This window comes from Chaetura pelagica, unplaced genomic scaffold (assembly GCF_000747805.2).
Source record: "Chaetura pelagica isolate M959 unplaced genomic scaffold, ChaPel_1.0 scaffold275, whole genome shotgun sequence".
In the NCBI taxonomy this organism is placed as follows: Eukaryota; Metazoa; Chordata; class Aves; order Apodiformes; family Apodidae; genus Chaetura; species Chaetura pelagica.
This window is the reverse complement of record NW_009953486.1, coordinates 6,538,846-6,556,507: the sequence shown is the minus strand read 5'-3', so window position 1 is coordinate 6,556,507 and position 17,662 is coordinate 6,538,846. Positions and strand designations below refer to the sequence as shown.

The 17,662-nt window shown below is 40.7% G+C and overlaps 1 protein-coding gene across 1 annotated transcript in view; it reads right to left on the bottom strand.

The window, feature by feature from the left end:
* Positions 1-278: 278 nt before the first annotated feature.
* The window catches only part of NFATC2 (nuclear factor of activated T-cells, cytoplasmic, calcineurin-dependent 2), a 48,425-nt gene continuing 31,041 nt past the window's right edge, over positions 279-17,662 (bottom strand). Inside the window, exons 6-9 of the mRNA XM_009998761.1 lie at positions 4,042-4,097; positions 2,782-2,914; positions 531-1,226; positions 279-373 (exon numbers count right to left, since the gene is read on the bottom strand). Coding sequence (XP_009997063.1) covers positions 279-373; positions 531-1,226; positions 2,782-2,914; positions 4,042-4,097 — 980 coding nt within the window. The remainder of the gene's footprint in view (positions 374-530; positions 1,227-2,781; positions 2,915-4,041; positions 4,098-17,662) is intronic.

Below are 17,662 nucleotides of genomic sequence, written 5' to 3'. Positions count from 1 at the left end.
ACAGCACTGTTTTACTTATCAATGTCCTACTGTTCATCTAGAACATCTGTGATAGTTTTGCCTGCAGCACTACCCCATTCATTACAGGCCTTGATAGACTGTTCAATGGGCTTTTTTTTTTGGTACAAAATGTACAAAAGCATTTTACAAAGTGAGCTTTGCCCTGATATGAATAGTAAAAAAATAAATTAAATGTGCATTTTGCTTCAGATCCTCCATTTTTCAAACTAACCTTTGGCAAAGGGAAACTAAATGGTAACAGCTTGAAACCTGACAGCTCACTCCATGGCATGAAGCAAGACAGAGGGTTTCTGCAGAACACTGCATTTTTTGCTCAGTTGCCAAAGTACATTGCCATCTACCAAAAATGCAGCTGATGAAAGACCAAAATGCAGCATAAGCAAATATCCACACCCATCAAAAGGAGGCCATGTTGGTTTTGTGCAGAGGAACAGGTTGGATTTATAAGCCCTAAACTTCCTCCTTCCCTCCAACAAACCAACAAATACAAGAGAAGAGTTGGTGCTTACCGTCATCCAGATATGCTTGGTCCAGATTCTGTTCCTGTTTAATAGTGACTCCAGCTGGTAATGCTTCTTTCTGGTCGCCCACTGGTGGTCCATTTTTTGCTGCCCGCTGGCCTGAGGCTGTCTGCTGCTGAATCACCGTAGGGTATGAACTCGGACTTAACCTTTGTGCTTGACTGACCTGGGGCTGGCTGGATCTTGTAACATTTGGAGTAAAATTTTCACAGCACATGATGTGCTGAAATTCTTGGTGACTTCCACACCTCAGCTGCTGGTTGGTTGGAGAATAGTGAATCACTGGAGAAGACTGCTGGTTGCCTGGAGAGTGGTGGAGCACTGCTGAAGTATGACCTGGAGAACCAGTGTGCACCAGTACTGACCTATGGGCATCTGAAATAGCAACTGGTGTAGCCATCAAATTGGATTGCTGGTAGCCCAGTTGGCTTGGGCTAAGGCTCTTGCTTCTTTGGTATATGACAGCTGCTGGATTCTGCTGATGATACCGAGAATCAGGAGAAGAAAGGCCTGAGCGCAACTGCTGGCAAGGAGCCATAGTGGCCACAAGACAGGAAGGGGATTCGGTGACCATTGTGTGCTGTGAATAGTAAGGCTGTGTTACTGTTCCCAGACCACTGTGTACTGTATTGCAGATTAAGGCTGGATCATAGTCATCAATGGGCTCTGTTTTGATTGATGGTACTAGAACAAAGCACGCAAAGGACATTATTTGTAACAAGCGGATGAGAAACAGAGATTTTCCTTGAAGTCATAAGAAATTCAGCTCTTAACAAGCTTTGCATGTGAGAGCTGATATCTCATAGACACTGAACTTAATAAATGACCCATATGCAATCATAGCAGAGTCTCTCTCAAAAGCACTCTGTACTAACTGTTATAAAAAACCTGTAATGATCTATTTAATCCCAAATTTCTAAAAATTAAGAAATTCAATAGTTTTGCTCATTTTTTAATTAATTTAAGGACCACTCAGACAGGTAAGCAAAATAAGAAGCCATATATAGCTGTTTCATGTAGTACTTCCATCTCAAAGGAAAACTGGTTAAATTTAAATCCTATTACATATACAACTCCTCCTTTTTCTGTCAAACATTTAACTAGTGACGAAAGGCAGAGGTGAACTATTTTAGAGCTTTCTTTTGGGTTCCTTTGCTGCATGTAAATTCCTCAGTACTTAGAACTGAAGACCTTTCTCACACCATCCTTTAAAAAATCCACAATTTAGCATGAGTTGTGTGAATTGTGGTGTGAATAAATTACAATGCTGTACAAACAAATTCTCACATTTCTAACGTTGGGGGTTTTTTATCAAATCTTCCCCCAAACTCAGTACAGAAATACCATCCAATGGAAACACAACAGGGTAATTTTTTGGAAGTGTAAGAACCTCTTCTTTGAAGTGGTCTAATTTAGGGATCATATTGAGACATTATTGTATTTCTCAACACTATTCCATAGCAGAAGAGTTTAGCAACTATACAACACCTTCACATTGTTGATACCCTATCCAGTTCATAAATTTAGGGAGAAGACCAGAGATTCTCAGGCTGGAGGAGACCAAAATAAGAATGAGAATGAATGTTTGCCTGTCCGTAGAAACCAGTCAAATTAAGACATAATTTTGAAGTTTGCATAAAATCTGGTAGTTATTTTATGCTTTCTGGTTTCCACAAACACAATACTCTGACTTTCTCACAAGATTTTTCTCCCAGCCAAAGCTTAGAAATTCTGGGAATCTCATTAGCAATCCTATTGCATTTATTGTGACATGGCTCACCAATTCCCAAGAGGAAGAACATCAGAAAAGCATTCATATTTTCCTTAGATGGCCTCATACTGAGGAATACATATTGCTTGTCTTCCTCTATACCAAGTCCTTGCTACTTTCCCAGATCTGATGTTATCTTACTGTCGTATACGTCAGCTCATGGTTTTCACAGGGTCACATCATGTCACAGACTAAGTCTGCTCCCACTGAGGCTGTTGGCAAACTTCCATTGAGTGAATGGGGCAGCATCAGCCCATTGCCAAGATAACTCTCCCCTTAAATTTATGGGAAATTCCTGATCATAAATCACATAGCATCCTTTAAACTAAACAGTTGTTGAGTGCTTAGCTCCACTCAGCCGAATTAAATTAGTAACATTTAGATCCTCAAATAATGGCAAGGAAACAACACAGCAGAAAATAAAAACTGGCTCATGAGAACTAGGCAACAATATGCTCTGTCCTTAACAGTTACCTGGGTGATAGGTAAAATGCTGGGGTTGACTTCTTTTTCTTTTCCCATTGATAACGTAGAAATTCACCTTCACAGCTGTGCGAATGTGCTTGTTCCTGTACTCTGGTATTTCTACAAAAAGCATGCTCTGAAACAACAAAAAGTGACAATATAGAATTAGCAACTGAGGCTGATTGCAGATTCTTGTGTGGGTCTCCCCTGTTATGTGTCCAGGCAGAAAGGAGGAGAAACCTATTCATATCTATAAGGAAGGGTATGAAAAGAAGAAAGGAAAGAAAGGGCAGATGGTGACAGACTAGAGATTCTTGGTAATAGGAAGCTGGTTTCTGTGTATCCTCTCTTGATGTTGCCCTGAACTTGGAGAGAGAAGTCTCAGCTACAAATAAAACACACAGAATGGTGATAAATGTGGCAGCAATGTTCATCACAATATGCTTGATAAACAAGTATGTATTGCAGAATTCCTTCTTTTTGTTAGAGTAAACTTTATTATTCCATATGCTTTTTAGTATACAAACCCGGATCTGGCCTCCATGGCAATTAACTGCAAGTGTTCCTTTCTCTTCCGCAGGGGCAGGCATGGCCCATGGCAATGTAAGTGCTTGCTCCTAAAAGCACTGAACAACTACAGTAAGGACCCATTAAGCAAAGTGAACAAAGAGGCTCATTCCCTCGAAAGATAAATGTTCATTTTAAATACTATAGTGCAAATCTTGTCCTGCAAAGTACGGAGCACCCAGGACTTCCATAGAGGCAAAAGGAAGTCAAGACAGCCAGCATCCTGCAGAGGACTGGGCTGATACAATAGAGTCTTCTGCAAGAACACAAAATCTAGCAGTTGTTCAATTTGCTGTGGGTTACTGCTAAATGAATAGTTTCTTTTTGCAACACATTTACTGCTGAAACATTTGACATTTGTTCATCACAGCCATCAGATAGCGGCTCTTTCTGCTTTTGAGACGCTCTTTGAAAACTATCCCTTGAATGCAACTTGCTGTCTGAGGAGCTCAAGGAGAGGACATCCAATGTTTTGCATACTTACAGGCTGGCTCTTATCCTTGTCCACTGTTGCCTCCATTTCCCAGATCTGCTGCCCATCTAAAAGAATATCACAGTATCAACATTGCTGTATTTTTTTTTTTAATCATAAAGCTTAACTTAAAAAAAAAGAAACAAATTAAGGGCATTAATTAGCAAAGTAACTTGCTGTCTGAGGAGCTCAAGGAGAGGACATCCAATGTTTTGCATACTTACAGGCTGGCTCTTATCCTTGTCCACTGTTGCCTCCATTTCCCAGATCTGCTGCCCATCTAAAAGAATATCACAGTATCAACATTGCTGTATTTTTTTTTTTTAATCATAAAGCTTAACTTAAAAAAAAAGAAACAAATTAAGGGCATTAAGTTAGCAAAGTTCTCAAAAATGGACTTAATTTAAAGGACCTTCCCACTCCTAACCAAAAGCAACAGCATTTAATTTAAACACATCATTGAACACTTCTCTCGCCAGGAAAAAGCTAACATACATATTAAAATTAAATGTTGATTTAGAAATTAGCCAAACTGAGGAATGAAATATTTAGCACAGGTGCAACATCTGCTTTTTACCACACTTGATTTCAGCCAGCTTGACTGATGGAGGCCACCAGAAGGTCAGATAACTCATTAATGGTCACATTCAGTCAGCAGCTCAGCAAACTTTCCGTTATTTTAAGCTAAGACCACGTGGCTCCCCACCAGTGTGGTAAGGGGCAGAATGAATGAGGACATGGAGGAAGGACTAGCTAAAAAAGTCATATAGGGTGCATGGAGATGGAAGCAAGAAAAGTGAGCCACTCCAGGGCTGACTTTTAGATGTGCTGCACAGTGAAACTGGCAGATGCTCTGAATTCTCACAGGAGTGTAGGTTTTTCTAGAAGTGGTTCAGTGGGGACAAATTCTTACTGTAAGTGGAAAAATAGCTATATAGGGTGTTTGATTAGTGTCATGCTTGTCTTCTTACTATTATAACCTGTTTCTTATATGTGCAATATGAAAACTCAGCACGTGCTGTCAAGAAATACACCTCATCTGATCAAGGAATAATCCCATCATCTCCCACAGCGGATTTGCGCCTCAGCATGGCCACCACTGCAGGCTGTGACAGAGTCACTATAAAGTCACTATAAAGCACCAAATATTCACCACACTCAGTGTAAAAGCATCTGTGACAGCCCCTACCTCTGAACCATCAGAAGTATTTCTGCTCTTAATTATATCCATGCAGCTCATCTCCGTTCTGCTACACAAAATTGTATTTACAGGGGAAAATAAAATCTGATCCCCTTGTAAGAAATACCATCAAAGCAACCCCCTCACTATAAAAGTACAGCAGTAGTGACAGGATATTTGTACAGAAACATGGTGCTCCCTCTAGTTACAGATATTTCTTAAATCTACTGTTGCCCGCACTTCCCAGAAACATATTTTAGCAATGCCTTCCTTATTACTTCTTTTTTTAAGAGTTTAATCTTTATTCCTTTGACTTTCATATCCTGCTGAGCCTTTTAAAGAAAACAAAACACAACCTTCATACCTTTCTGAAAGCTTGATTTTAAAATGAATAAGGGGACACTTATCCAAATGAACCAACATGACTTGAAATACTGCAGCAGCAAGGCTGGTGTTTGCTTTGGTGAAGGGGAGGCAGCTCCTGGGCACATTTCTGTGGGGGTTCCCCAGACTGCACACCCAGCTCTGGCAGGCCGGGGTAAAAGTCTCTTAAAAAGAGTCCTTTCCACAGGAGTTTTTATTTTTCCCAATTCTTGGAAATTCTGCAAGAGCCGCTTTTGTCGTCTGTTATTTAAGTACTTCTGCTTCTGGCAAAAAGGGAAATGAAAGAGTATTTTTAAATGCATTTTGCATTTTTTCGCTTGTTTTCCTCTTTGTTCTCCGCTCCGCACAGACAATGAACTGACAGATGTGCTGGGCTCTCCGGGCTGCCTCCTCCCAAGAGGGACCCGAGCTGTGGCTCCACGGCCAGGCCACAGTCCCAGGGATGGCCCTGCCTGCCCCATCTCCCTGTCCTTCAGCCCCAAGGTCATCCCAGCTGAACCTCACCTCCCCCAGCCAGCACCCTGCACCTGAGATGCTTCTGCCATCTTTTGGCCCCTAATCACACACAAGGGAGAGAAAGGTTTTCCCCGAGTCCATCGCCAACAGCATGTCCCTTCCTCCCTCAGGATGGGCTGGCTCCCCAGTGTGTTTGGGCAGGGTGCCTGGCTTGTGGTGGGGCAGGATGGGGACACTGAGCTGGCTGGGCCTCCTCACCCCTGATCCTTCCCACTGAGAAACTGGAGGCAACTGAGGAAAAGCTGGAAGAATGGCTGTTTGTCAGTTACCCGGGAGGGAGAGCCTCACGGGGGGGAGAGAGGGGAGCCTGGGCTTCCAACACCTCATGCCGCTGCTGCCACAGTATTCGGGTGCAAGGAGAAAACTCTAAATAATTCTAACTCTTTTATTTTTCTTCTTCTATTTTTTTTTAAGTGTTTCAAGTTCCTCTACAGCAAATCAGTTGTCTCTTCAAAGCTAACACAGGGATTAGTGACCGACTGCCTGAGCAGAGAAGGCCCAAGCAAGCTGTGCAATGAGAGCCAGCAAGGCTCCCGCGGATCCACTGTTTAGCCCTCACACCCCGAAGGACTGCTGTGCAAAGGAATGGAAAATACTCCATTATTTAACAATAAGCATTCACTTTGGCCATTGCTCTGGACTGTTGCAGGTTAAATCTATAAGCCTATTAACGCAGCTGATGCTTTACTGTAGTTGATACTGTAAATAGCTCAGGGAAAGGGGAAGCCAGCAAATAGTGGGGGTTTAATCTTCCAAATACTAAATACATTGTCTGATGACAAGGCAGTAAATATTTAATTCCTCTGCTAGGTGATCTTAGTAAAAAGAAACTATCATAATATGAACCTCCTGATACTCCATCTCCCCCCAAAAACCCAAACAAACAAAAAGAAAATAACCCAAGAAATTTTTATAGTTCTTTGAGGATAAGAAGGAGGGAAAAGGAAACAACAAAGTATGTCCTAAGAGCTCTGATAGAGACACACTCTGGGAGCTGTCTAAGCAAAGCAATTTGAAGATGTCCTGACTACAAGAAGAGCCAAGAGGGAATATGTGACACTGGTTTTCCTCCAGGCAGAATGTTTTCATCTTTGTTTCTGTATTGCTAAATTCAAACAATCTGTGCAGATACAACCGCACTAACTTCACAAAGAAGGTAGAAATAAAAAGGATTTTTTGGTCCAAAATGCATAAAATAAAGGAGAAATGGGCCTCCAAGTCATCTGCCATATTCAAGAGGTCTGTGAAGCATATGCAACCACAATCACAGTGGATTTTAATTAGTAACCAAGTCACCGAAATTGCACTAAAAGCTAATGAAGCCAACCATAAAAATCAAATTATGTTTAAACTGAGTCCAAAATCTGTGGTGATTAAGGATAAGAATGAGAATAAACCCAACCAAACAAGAAATAAATGTATTTAGGTTTATCATTCTAATGGCAAAAATGCTTCTGTTTGAATATATTCATGCTCATGGCAGCTGAACAGGTTTCTAAGAAATCTACCAGCAATGGCAATCCCTGTTCTTTAAGCACCAAAGCCCTGTTGAATATAACCACTCTGCAGCTCATTCCCTGACCTTTATGCTTAAATATCACGATGTGGCTCCATCTGTCTCACTGCTTCACTTTTATAGCTGCAAATGTACAAACTTCAGCCCGAGACAATCAATATTTGCTTTTCCTTTAACCCCTCTGGATATGCACATTACAGTGAACTTTTGGCAAAAGAAAGAGGGAGACCATGAATAAAATTATAAATGCAACCACATTCAGAAATTTCTCTACTTTAACATATCCTTTTTGCTGGAAATTAAAAGAAATCTTTTGATTGTGTACACTGAGAAAGTTTACGGAGGGCAGGAGGAATAAACTGAGAAGTCTAAGGCACATCTAAAGACAATTTGAGCAAATTCTGAACAGAGAAAACTTGCTCCAAGCCGTCAACACATTCAAGACCTTTAGAATATTCTCTCTTAAAGGAGAATTTTCTGAGGAGGAAATTAAAGGGGATGCGTTTTTAAAAGTCATCAGCAAAAATGGGATTTTTATTGTAAGGATGTGCTAAAAATCATAATGCTGATATGATGGTAGAGTACAGTCCCGAATACAAAACCTGTGTCATAACCTGAGTACTCAGAAGTAGGCCCCTTTCTCCAGTCCAGTGTTGCAACACAGGTGGTGCCTAAACAGTGTGCATGCATTTTGCCTTGGGCAGGAAGTTGGGCTCAATGACCTCTCCAGGGCCTTAATTACCCTGTAATTCTGCCACACCACAAATAGGACAAATAACTGCTCCTCTCCTTGTCTGTGAACCAAGAAGATTAAGATCCAGCTTGACCGATAACTTAATTTGAAGTTTCCAAGTACAGAGAGCTATTTATTGTGCATAATTAAACCTGCTTTGACAGTGGAGAGTCAGAAAACTGCACAAAGAGCAATAGCATAAATTTTTTCTGAAGTATTGCAAGAGCATGAGCACACAGATGCAGTGAGTGTGTGCTCTGCAAGTGGCAGTCAGAGCTGGGCTGTCCTAGCAGCAACACATGCCAGCCAGAGCATTGCAAGGATGGCACAAAATGTGCATGGATCACACAGGAGCTTAGTGCCAGGTCCACGTGTGTGGTTGTTTCTCAAATTCAACCTCCAGAAAGGGGAATTCAATCCACACTTCTGAAAAGAGCAGTAGTTCCACAAAAGATGATAAAATATTTTTTTATTTAACCCTGAGGTCTTACCAGCTGTGGCTGCCTCATGCAATATTTTTACTGTTGTGGTTCCCTGCTCATTTAATGGTTTGTCTTAGTTGGCAACTCTTTAACACCACAGGTCAGTGAAATGTTCAGGAAATAGAGATTTTTGTGCTGCTTCAGGGCTATGAGACTTAGCATTAAACCCTGATGAGAGATCTGATTGTGTCAGCACTCTTTGGAGGAATGAATGAGTTGTTGGAAGCAGGTAATTCTACCCTCTCTAACTCAAACTGTGATCATACCAAAAGTCTTGCTTCAAACTTTGGGGAAAATCAAAATGTCAGTCTGCATTAGGAACATTTTGGGTGATTCTCTGCAGCCCCTTATAGGGCTTTTTTTAATTAGCCAATTAAAGGTTTTCTGAAGCAGTTACAGCCTTTACACATTATTCACGATATCTTACTCATAACTTTGGGGTCAGTAACTAGCGGAGAAACAAACTTACTGCTTTATTTGAACAAGCATGACTGATGGACTGAGAAGTTCAGGAAATTTTCTTTGCAGTTCTCTCCAGTTGAAGACTAAGTATACTATTGTGCCAAATCAGTATGTGATTCTGTGCCTGCATGTGATTTTATGCTCGAAAATGTACATTGCTTTTCAGTCAAGCATTACATAAATTACTTAACGAACAACCTGTTACCTTTTTCCCAGGCAGCAAACCACACTAGTTCCCCAAAGAAACAGAGCCTGGTAGCTAGTGAGGCAGCTGCCTCGACAACACATTTCTGCAGAGGTCACTTTAGGCTTGCAATGAATTGTCCCGATTCATTGTGTTTCTTGGAAGGTCTTCCAAAAAAGCATAATTATTATCTCTGTCAGCTTTTATCAGCAGATGACAGGCATCTCTGGAAAACAGTTGAGGTTTTCTAGAGCCACCCCAAGAATAAAGTAAAGAATAATGAATATTTTCCAGCAGAACAAATACCACTTCCAAGATGAGAACACTTCATGGGTAGGGGAAAATTCACACCAAGTCTATGCTGCACTCTTCAGGGATGAATTCTGATTTCAGCTGGGAAGTTACTCTGCTCCATGTCAGTGCAAGGTTGCTGCTCATCATCTGGTCCTAAGCAGCTGTCTCCTTCTAAGCTATTACTTCAGAACAGTTTTCAAACTTTTGAGCAAACACAGCATGAATTAATTCAAAACTCACAAAACTAGAGGTTAGAGCTATTGAATTTTTCACTGAGCTCGGTTTCCATGGATTTCTTTTTCTTTCTGAAGGAAGACTGCCCACTGCAGATAATGAAACTGTTTATGATGAGCTGAGACCAGTGCCTTCATTTCACTGAGGACCTAAGTTTGAGTCACCAAGGCTAAAGATACAAGTCAAGGTCTGGGAGGTAAAAGGCCAATGGATTAGTCATCTGCCATCCTGCCCAGCCCTAAATCTGACATTTTGCACAGTGAGAACAAGTCTAGAGGAGATTTCTCCCTACTATTGTTGAGAAATTCAATTAATGCTAAAATAAAACATGAATACAGTAGCTGAGTAGTGAAGCAGCAGGGGCAGCCTGTCATTCCAGAGCTCTTCCAAGTGGTCCCTTATGCTAATTAACTAAAGTAAATCTGTTGGTTTTTTAAGATTATACGTGTGCTTGTGTGTGTGTGTGTGTGTATAAATTATTTAACAAAAGCTCCTCTCAAAATAAAACCACTGGGAACCTCCATGTAATAAAATGAGTCACACCAGGATGCGATGACTAAGCGGGAGAACAGGGAATTCCACTCCCCATGCCAGCTTTTTACATGATCAGTTTTCTGTCAACAGGTGATGGAAGCTTCTCTCCCTGCCTTTCATTTATTAAAAAAAATAATAAAATATTATTTTATAATAGTTCCTTTAAACAATTAAGATTCAAAGCTGAATAATCAGGACCAGGCACACTTCCACTAGGCACCCCCATAGTAAACAGTGAGCCAGGGAATCCAGGCCAGTAGTGGCTGCCTGTGCTAATAAGGATTTACCAGCTGTAAAATTCCAAAATCTTGTGTCATACGGGGAAACCTTCCAAAACACTGGATTCCACCCTGTCTCGCTGAGCCACTAACAGCTATGGCAACTCCATTTCTGCAGCTACACTCTTTTGCATTTTTGTGTGTGTGATCCTTAGATTTTTTCCTGTTTTGCAGTGTTTTTCTGGGATTCCCAGTTTACCATCTGACAATTGCCCCATGAGATTACAAGAACACCTGGACAGGCAACACATTTCAGCCAAGGGGTAAACCTGTGGGGAGAAAGTTCACTGGGTTTCCATCAGCTATAACAGCAAGGAAAAGCACAATGTGTCTTGTTTACCCTGAAACTTTAAAACCTGCACAGCAAAAAAGGGCAAACTCTAAGCTTCCTGATTAATACAGTATTCACAAATGGTGGGATTTGCTGAGATGCCTTTCTCTTTTACTTAAAACAAGCAAACCAGAAACCCAGAGAATAAAACCTCCCTGATCTTCCCCAGTTCTGACATATTTTTGCACAGAAAACCACTAAGCAGGACCAGTGCACCACTTTGCAGCCACCTTCACTGCACCACAAGGCATGAAGTGGAGAGATTAACCTTTAGCTAATGCAAAAAAACAGGTGGGCCTCCCAAAGACATCTATAATTTGTCCCCCTGCTTCATCCTATTGCTCTGCAGATTTAGAGTGGAGATGTGCATCCAGTTTTAAATGCTGGACGGCAGCCACAGACTGCATGGAGCAGAGAAATTGCTAGTGCTTGTGTGCTCTTTCTAGACTGGCAAGAAAATAGCAAGGTAGCAAACATATTTCATATACTCTCTGCAGAACCTCACTTGATGCAAACAAATTGAATCATATAAGATTACTTTACCGCTCTCAGTTTTGCCAATGCTGTAACTAATCCCAGATATTCATGCTTTTTTTTCCTTAGCCTTTCCCATTAAAAACAAGAAACAACAGTTCATTTTTCTTGCCCAGATGCTGAGCTTTTTTCTCAGGTTAAGATACCTTAAAATCCTACATTATAATGCATGTGCGGCAGCCTGTGCCTGTGGCTGAGTTATGATCCTAGTTCTAAGACACGGCCTGTTCCCCTCAATTCTCCATAATTTAAACCTTCTATTTCAGTTCATTAATTGGAAAGTCAGTCAGAGTACTGTGTGCTGGGTCAGATAGCAAACATCTCTGTTGGATGGATCTGGGGAAAAAATTAAAAGTTTAATATAAAAACATTGGTGTCTTATTTTCTCTTTAATTTGCCTGAGAAAATGGCAACATTACCTTTGCATCATTAAGTTCAAATAAATAATTATTGAAAATAGTTTTCTATTTTTTGCATTCCCTGAGAGTTTTTTGATCATTCATAAAACTGTCAGGCTGACAGGCTTTTAGTTCTCTGTTTGGGTCACAATGAGAAACTTCAGACCTGATGCAACAGGAAAGGGGAACATAGCTGTAGACGAGTCTTACAATTTCCTTTCTCATCTGCCACAAAGGACCATAATCTTCAGCCCTGGTTCTTTACAATCATCAAAACCAATACACAAGCCACCTTCTATTCACATTACACATGCCATATTGCCATCCCATCACAATTTTCTATAGTGAATTCTCCTGGCCAGAAGACCGTTTCATGTTTCAAGTAATTTGGCTGATTTTGAGCAGATTTGGATCACCTTACACAATTACAACACATATGGGCTGTAAAAAGCATCTACTGCATAGAAAAGCACTCGCAATAGTGGCTTTACTTAAGATAAAACGTCAGCCAGTAGGTGTGTTGGCATTCATGGTTCTGGGGCAACACTTACTGTGGACTCAGCTCCCCAGGAGCTTTGGCTCAAAGTAAAACATTGTCGCTTTTAACTCCTTGCTTGTCAAGGCTGCCCCATTCTTCTTGTTGTGGCCCTAGAACTGATGATCCCTGAGGACTTCCATACCACATTACCAAAGGATTGTCTCCATTTCACTGAACTCTCTGGCTGCTTTTCATAAGCAAGTCTCATACTCAAACACCCAGAAGTACTGAGCGTTTGCTACAGCTGCAGGGCAGAAGGGAGGGACATAAGGAACTATACATTTTTAATTTTATATTTTTTTTAATCTATTGTAGTTTTTAACTATATCTAAATATATATATTTAACAAATCATTACTGTTCTCAGCTCTCAACTGTGAATATAAAATCTTTCTAGGGAGCTGTGATTTCCTTTTAACTTTTGCAGGGAGAGGTACAGGAAGATTGGTAGCATCATCGGGTTCACCTTACTGTGCTTTATAAACAAAGCTTTTTCTAGAAAAAAGTGGGAATCCCAAAACCAGAAAATGCTGCTATGCTTAATCGCTAGCTTGCAATGCAGTGGGAATGCAGCACATCACTCTAGAGCCTGCTTGTTTGCTTCAAAAAGTGAAAGTACTATGTTTCAAAGAAATGAAGTGATTTGCCCAGAGTTCAAGTAAAGCACGTGTCTGCAGTGAGAAATGTACAGAAGTGCTGGAAATTAGAGTTGTGAAGTAGTATGGCTACCTTCAGAATAGTTATTAACATTATTGTTATTCCAGTGAGAGGCAAGCCCCAGCAAAGGATGTAAATTAATATACTGGAATAAAACAGGAAAAAAAGATACATGTGGCCCTGGGTGCTTCTAGAAATGAAAGGATTTCTTGTCAAATAGACTTTGAGCATCCATGTTTCAGAGGCCTTGACAGCTGCATCAGTTCAAAGGGCACAGGGAGCACCACCTCCTCACTTTACAGTGAGGTGCTGAATTAAAAGACTTATGGTGGATCTACTCCAAAGATGTAGGCTTTCTGCTTGGGTTGTTCCTCCACCACCCACATTGTCCAAGCAATGATTCATGATGTCCATGTGGCCACCATAAGAGTTTGGCAGGGAAAGCAGAGTCCATTTGCACTTTTTTCCCAGAGAAACACAAAACTTCTCTATCACTCACAGTACAGCAGCAGTAACTAGTACACAAATGGGAGTAAACACATTGCAACTAATATCATCTGACTTGCAAGCTATTACATGACAATTAAAACAAATAAAAAGGGGAATTCCAAACCTTTTCTTTTTTTAACTGCATTGTAAGATCTGGGCTCTAACCAAACACTAACACACTTGACCTTTAGAGTATTCCAAATCCTTGATAGCCATAAGACTGCTTTTCAAGCTCTCTCTTCCAGATTTCAAAAATTTCTATCTAATCAATCCAATCTAGTTGCCTATTTTTATTTCACTGCACTCAGTTTTGTCTCCAAGTTCAGCTCTTAAAACTCCTTCAGCCAAATTCTGCTTTTGTGCGCTGACTGGCTCTACCAAATTCATGAGTTCCCCTGGGTTGCAGCAGCTACAGATTACAGTATTTCATCAGAAACAGATAACCTAGAAAAGAACTCAAAATTGTAAAGCTTGCATGTTGGGAAACCTTATCATTAAGAAAATTAACGTTATTTATACATCAGCATTTCAAACACTTTATCATTTCAAATGCACTTCATTTCAAAAGTACCTTATTCCCTCGCTCACACACAGAGCACTGAGCTCCAGCCCCTTCATTCACTTCCTGCTGCCATTTCCTGTCACAAGCCTAAAATGAGAGACTTTTACAGATTTCTCATTGGTGAGCTCATTGCAATAGTTTCGAGTTCACATAGTACAACAGGGCTGTTATTTTCATAATGACATCCCAGCATAATTTGGGGAATATTCTTTATTTTCCAGGTATTTTTAGGAGAAAATATATCTGTAGTGCTGTGTAACAGAGAAGTAAAAACTAATTATTAGTCTTAGAAGCATGTTGTATTTTGGTCACAAATATGAACATCTCTACATTTCTTTGTGCTGCTAGTAGTGAGTGAATAATTGCCTGTGATCCAGAGGAAACTGAAATAGGTTTTGAGTGTCTGCTTGAGGGCTAATACCTGACAATTGTGTGCCCCAACAGCAGTTTCCTCAGTTTTGTAAGGCACACTGCCTGTCACCTTCCCAGCACCCCATCCACTGCAGACTTGATTCAGCCCCAGATTCAATGTGTACTCAGATTTTGGAGTCTATGAAAGAGTTAACAGGAGACTATTTCACTGTACAAAGATACCTGCACAAAGGTTGCTGGGACAAAAAGTCTTTCTACTCTCAACTTAAAACACAAGACAAACAAGCCAAACCAAGGAGCTCTATGGAGTACAGCATGCTGATAGCTGTTAAATGGCCTACACTGCTGCTCTTACCCTTGTCATTAGTAGAGCTAAAACTGGTGGCAAAAGAGGGAAATGGAATACCACTTGCTAGTACAGACAAGGCTTGTGAGATGTTAAAATGAAGCTCAAAGAAAACCATGTTTCCTCTGCAAGCTGGCGTTATCTTCCTGCCTTCACACAGGTGCGACTCTTTCACAGAAAGAAGAGGACGCAACAGTGACAGGGTCACCCCAGCGATGCACGATCCACCTCCTGGCGTGTTTATTGTGGCTTGCTTTGCCTCTGAGAGGCTTACCAGCACTTTTTGCAAGCTGCTGTGCAGATTGGACCTGCAGTGAGCGAGCTCACAGATGAGGGCAGGATCCACCTCCTCCTTCCACTCAGTGACATTTCTAATTGATAAATCAGGCTGCAGAACTAGGCTTTTTTTGTTCTGTCTTCATGTAGCCTGATGCAACAACAGCTAAGCATGGACACAGTAATCAAAATTAAGATTGTCTGCAGTTTATGAAGAGGGAAGCTGAAAATCACAGGTGCATAAGATCCTAATTTTCAGGCAGACGGGGACCTCTGACAACACAAGCACAAAGGCTTAATTCTCAGTCTGCTGCAGTCAGCCCAAGTCAGATCAGCCTCTGCAGGATTTGCATATCAAGCTCAGCTCTTTAACTTTCCTCATCTTAAGATACACTTATTAAAGAAAGACATCTTCACCTTAAAAGCACTTCAGGGCATAACTGTTTGAGATAAAACAGAACATGGATACAAAAGGACAAGCTCATCTTCAGCAGGGAGCACAGTGTCCCGGATAACCCACAGCAAACTACACAGACTTCAATTCAGGCTAGAGATATGACTCTGGGCCTCCCATCCACTAAATTCCCCCTCTGCCAATCACTTATTCGAAGTCCAGCAGACTCAGACTGCCTGCAGAGGCTGAGGGGCAGTGGGAGAGGCAGGATATGGAACACCAGCATGCAAATCCCTGCTCCAGACTGGGCTGGGAGAAGTCATGTCTCTCCACTACCAGGAGGTAAAAAAAGAAGAAAAAAAAAAAGCACAGCTTCCCCAGAGTGAAGAAAGCTTTAGATTTAGTGTGGAAAATGTTGTTGTTCTTTTTACTTTCTAACATCTATTCCAGCCAGAGGCATCTCTGCTCTTATATGGAAATAGGGGCAGGGCGTTTTGGATGTTTCCTCGAAGTGGCATTAAGAACTACCTCCTTTGACTGTATCATCTCCTTTAGTTACTGCGAAACATTCTTGGGACAGGTACCATTGTGGGCTGCCAAGCATGTTCCCATGCACCCTTATGATTCGCTGACATCCACGGAACAGTGGCAGCACAGTGGGAAGGAATTAATACATGGGCTTAAAAGGAAACACAGGGAGCCAAGAAAATTGCTCTTGACTGCACAGGCTCGTCTGAACCTTCACAGTTCAGAGGCCCAGAGCCTTTCATGCTTGGTGTAAAATAGCATGGCTTGCTGGTGGTGTGGGAAGAAACTGGGCCTCACAGCATGCCTTTTTTGCCACATGTCACCAGCTGATGCCCATATATGTTAATTTTTAGCTCAATTCTTACTTTTTTTGCCAAAGGCATTACCCCATAAATCATGCACATGCTGTTCACTTGGGCAATGCAATTTCTTAAATCCCTTGCAAGTAACTGGATATATCTCTTTAGTTGCCTCTACCCTAGAGTACTGACAGAAAACTTAGGAGCAGTATGTTTTCTTAACAGCACAAAGGGAACACAAAGTTTATATAAAACAAGCTGCTGCTTTTTCATACTGCAGAGTCCTTTATCTCACTGAAATGAACAGGAGTAAGGGATGGCAAGAGTCTGGCCCTTTGTGGTTGCAGAATACTTTTTTTGATCCCTGGACATTGTTGTTACCCTTGCAGAACACATTATTCAGAATATAAAAAGCTGGAAATGAAGGGCAAGCTAAACAAATCCTGACCATTTACAAATAAACAAAAGTCCATTTGCAAAAACTTAGAAAATCCAGTAAAATACACATGTTGCTTAGCAAGGTGAGAATAAATGCCTGCATGTGTATGATATTAGAAAAGCAACAATTCAGCTCTGAAAAAACAGGTAACTAACTACAGCAGAATTCATTTGTTTCCGTTTCCTCCTGCAAACAAGAAAACCTGGATCTCTGCTGCCCACCTTAACTATTAGATCATGCTAAGCATATTTTCTGGGGTCAGGTAATCTATGAGTTAAAAATCAAATGATTATTATTATAGCATGACATTATGAAAATACAATACAGACCTCAGCAAAGGCAGTAAAGGTGATGCTAGGCAACTAAGTAAATGCCTGTAACCATTCTTTATTCCTATTTTTTATATTAATCCAACACCAGTAGAGAAGATGAAAAGGGAATCTACAATCTGCCACTCGTTTCCCATTGATAGTTCCCTACCTCAAGAGCTAGAATGATTATCTGAAAACTGCAGCAATATATGCTTTAAAAGAAGCAGCTCTAGTAGAAAAAAAGCCTTTGTTTGTAACAGGACCCTTTTCTCTTTGAATTGAAACGTATTTGTTTTGTTATAGCCTGAGCCTATATAAAGATACCTGAAAAAAATATGGAAGATTAAGAGATGTCTTCTTGTATCTAGTATATGTATAAAAATACACATTATGCACATTTTGCCCCCATAGACTTCTAAAGAGAACACAAGCTTTACCCATAGTTAATATAAATTAAAAATCTTCACTTCAATTATGATTTCTACAGTAGCATTCCCTAAACATGAGATTAAAAGAACACAGAGGAACATGTAAGAGTTGTTCCATTTCTTTAATAACACATCCTGTTCCTGCTG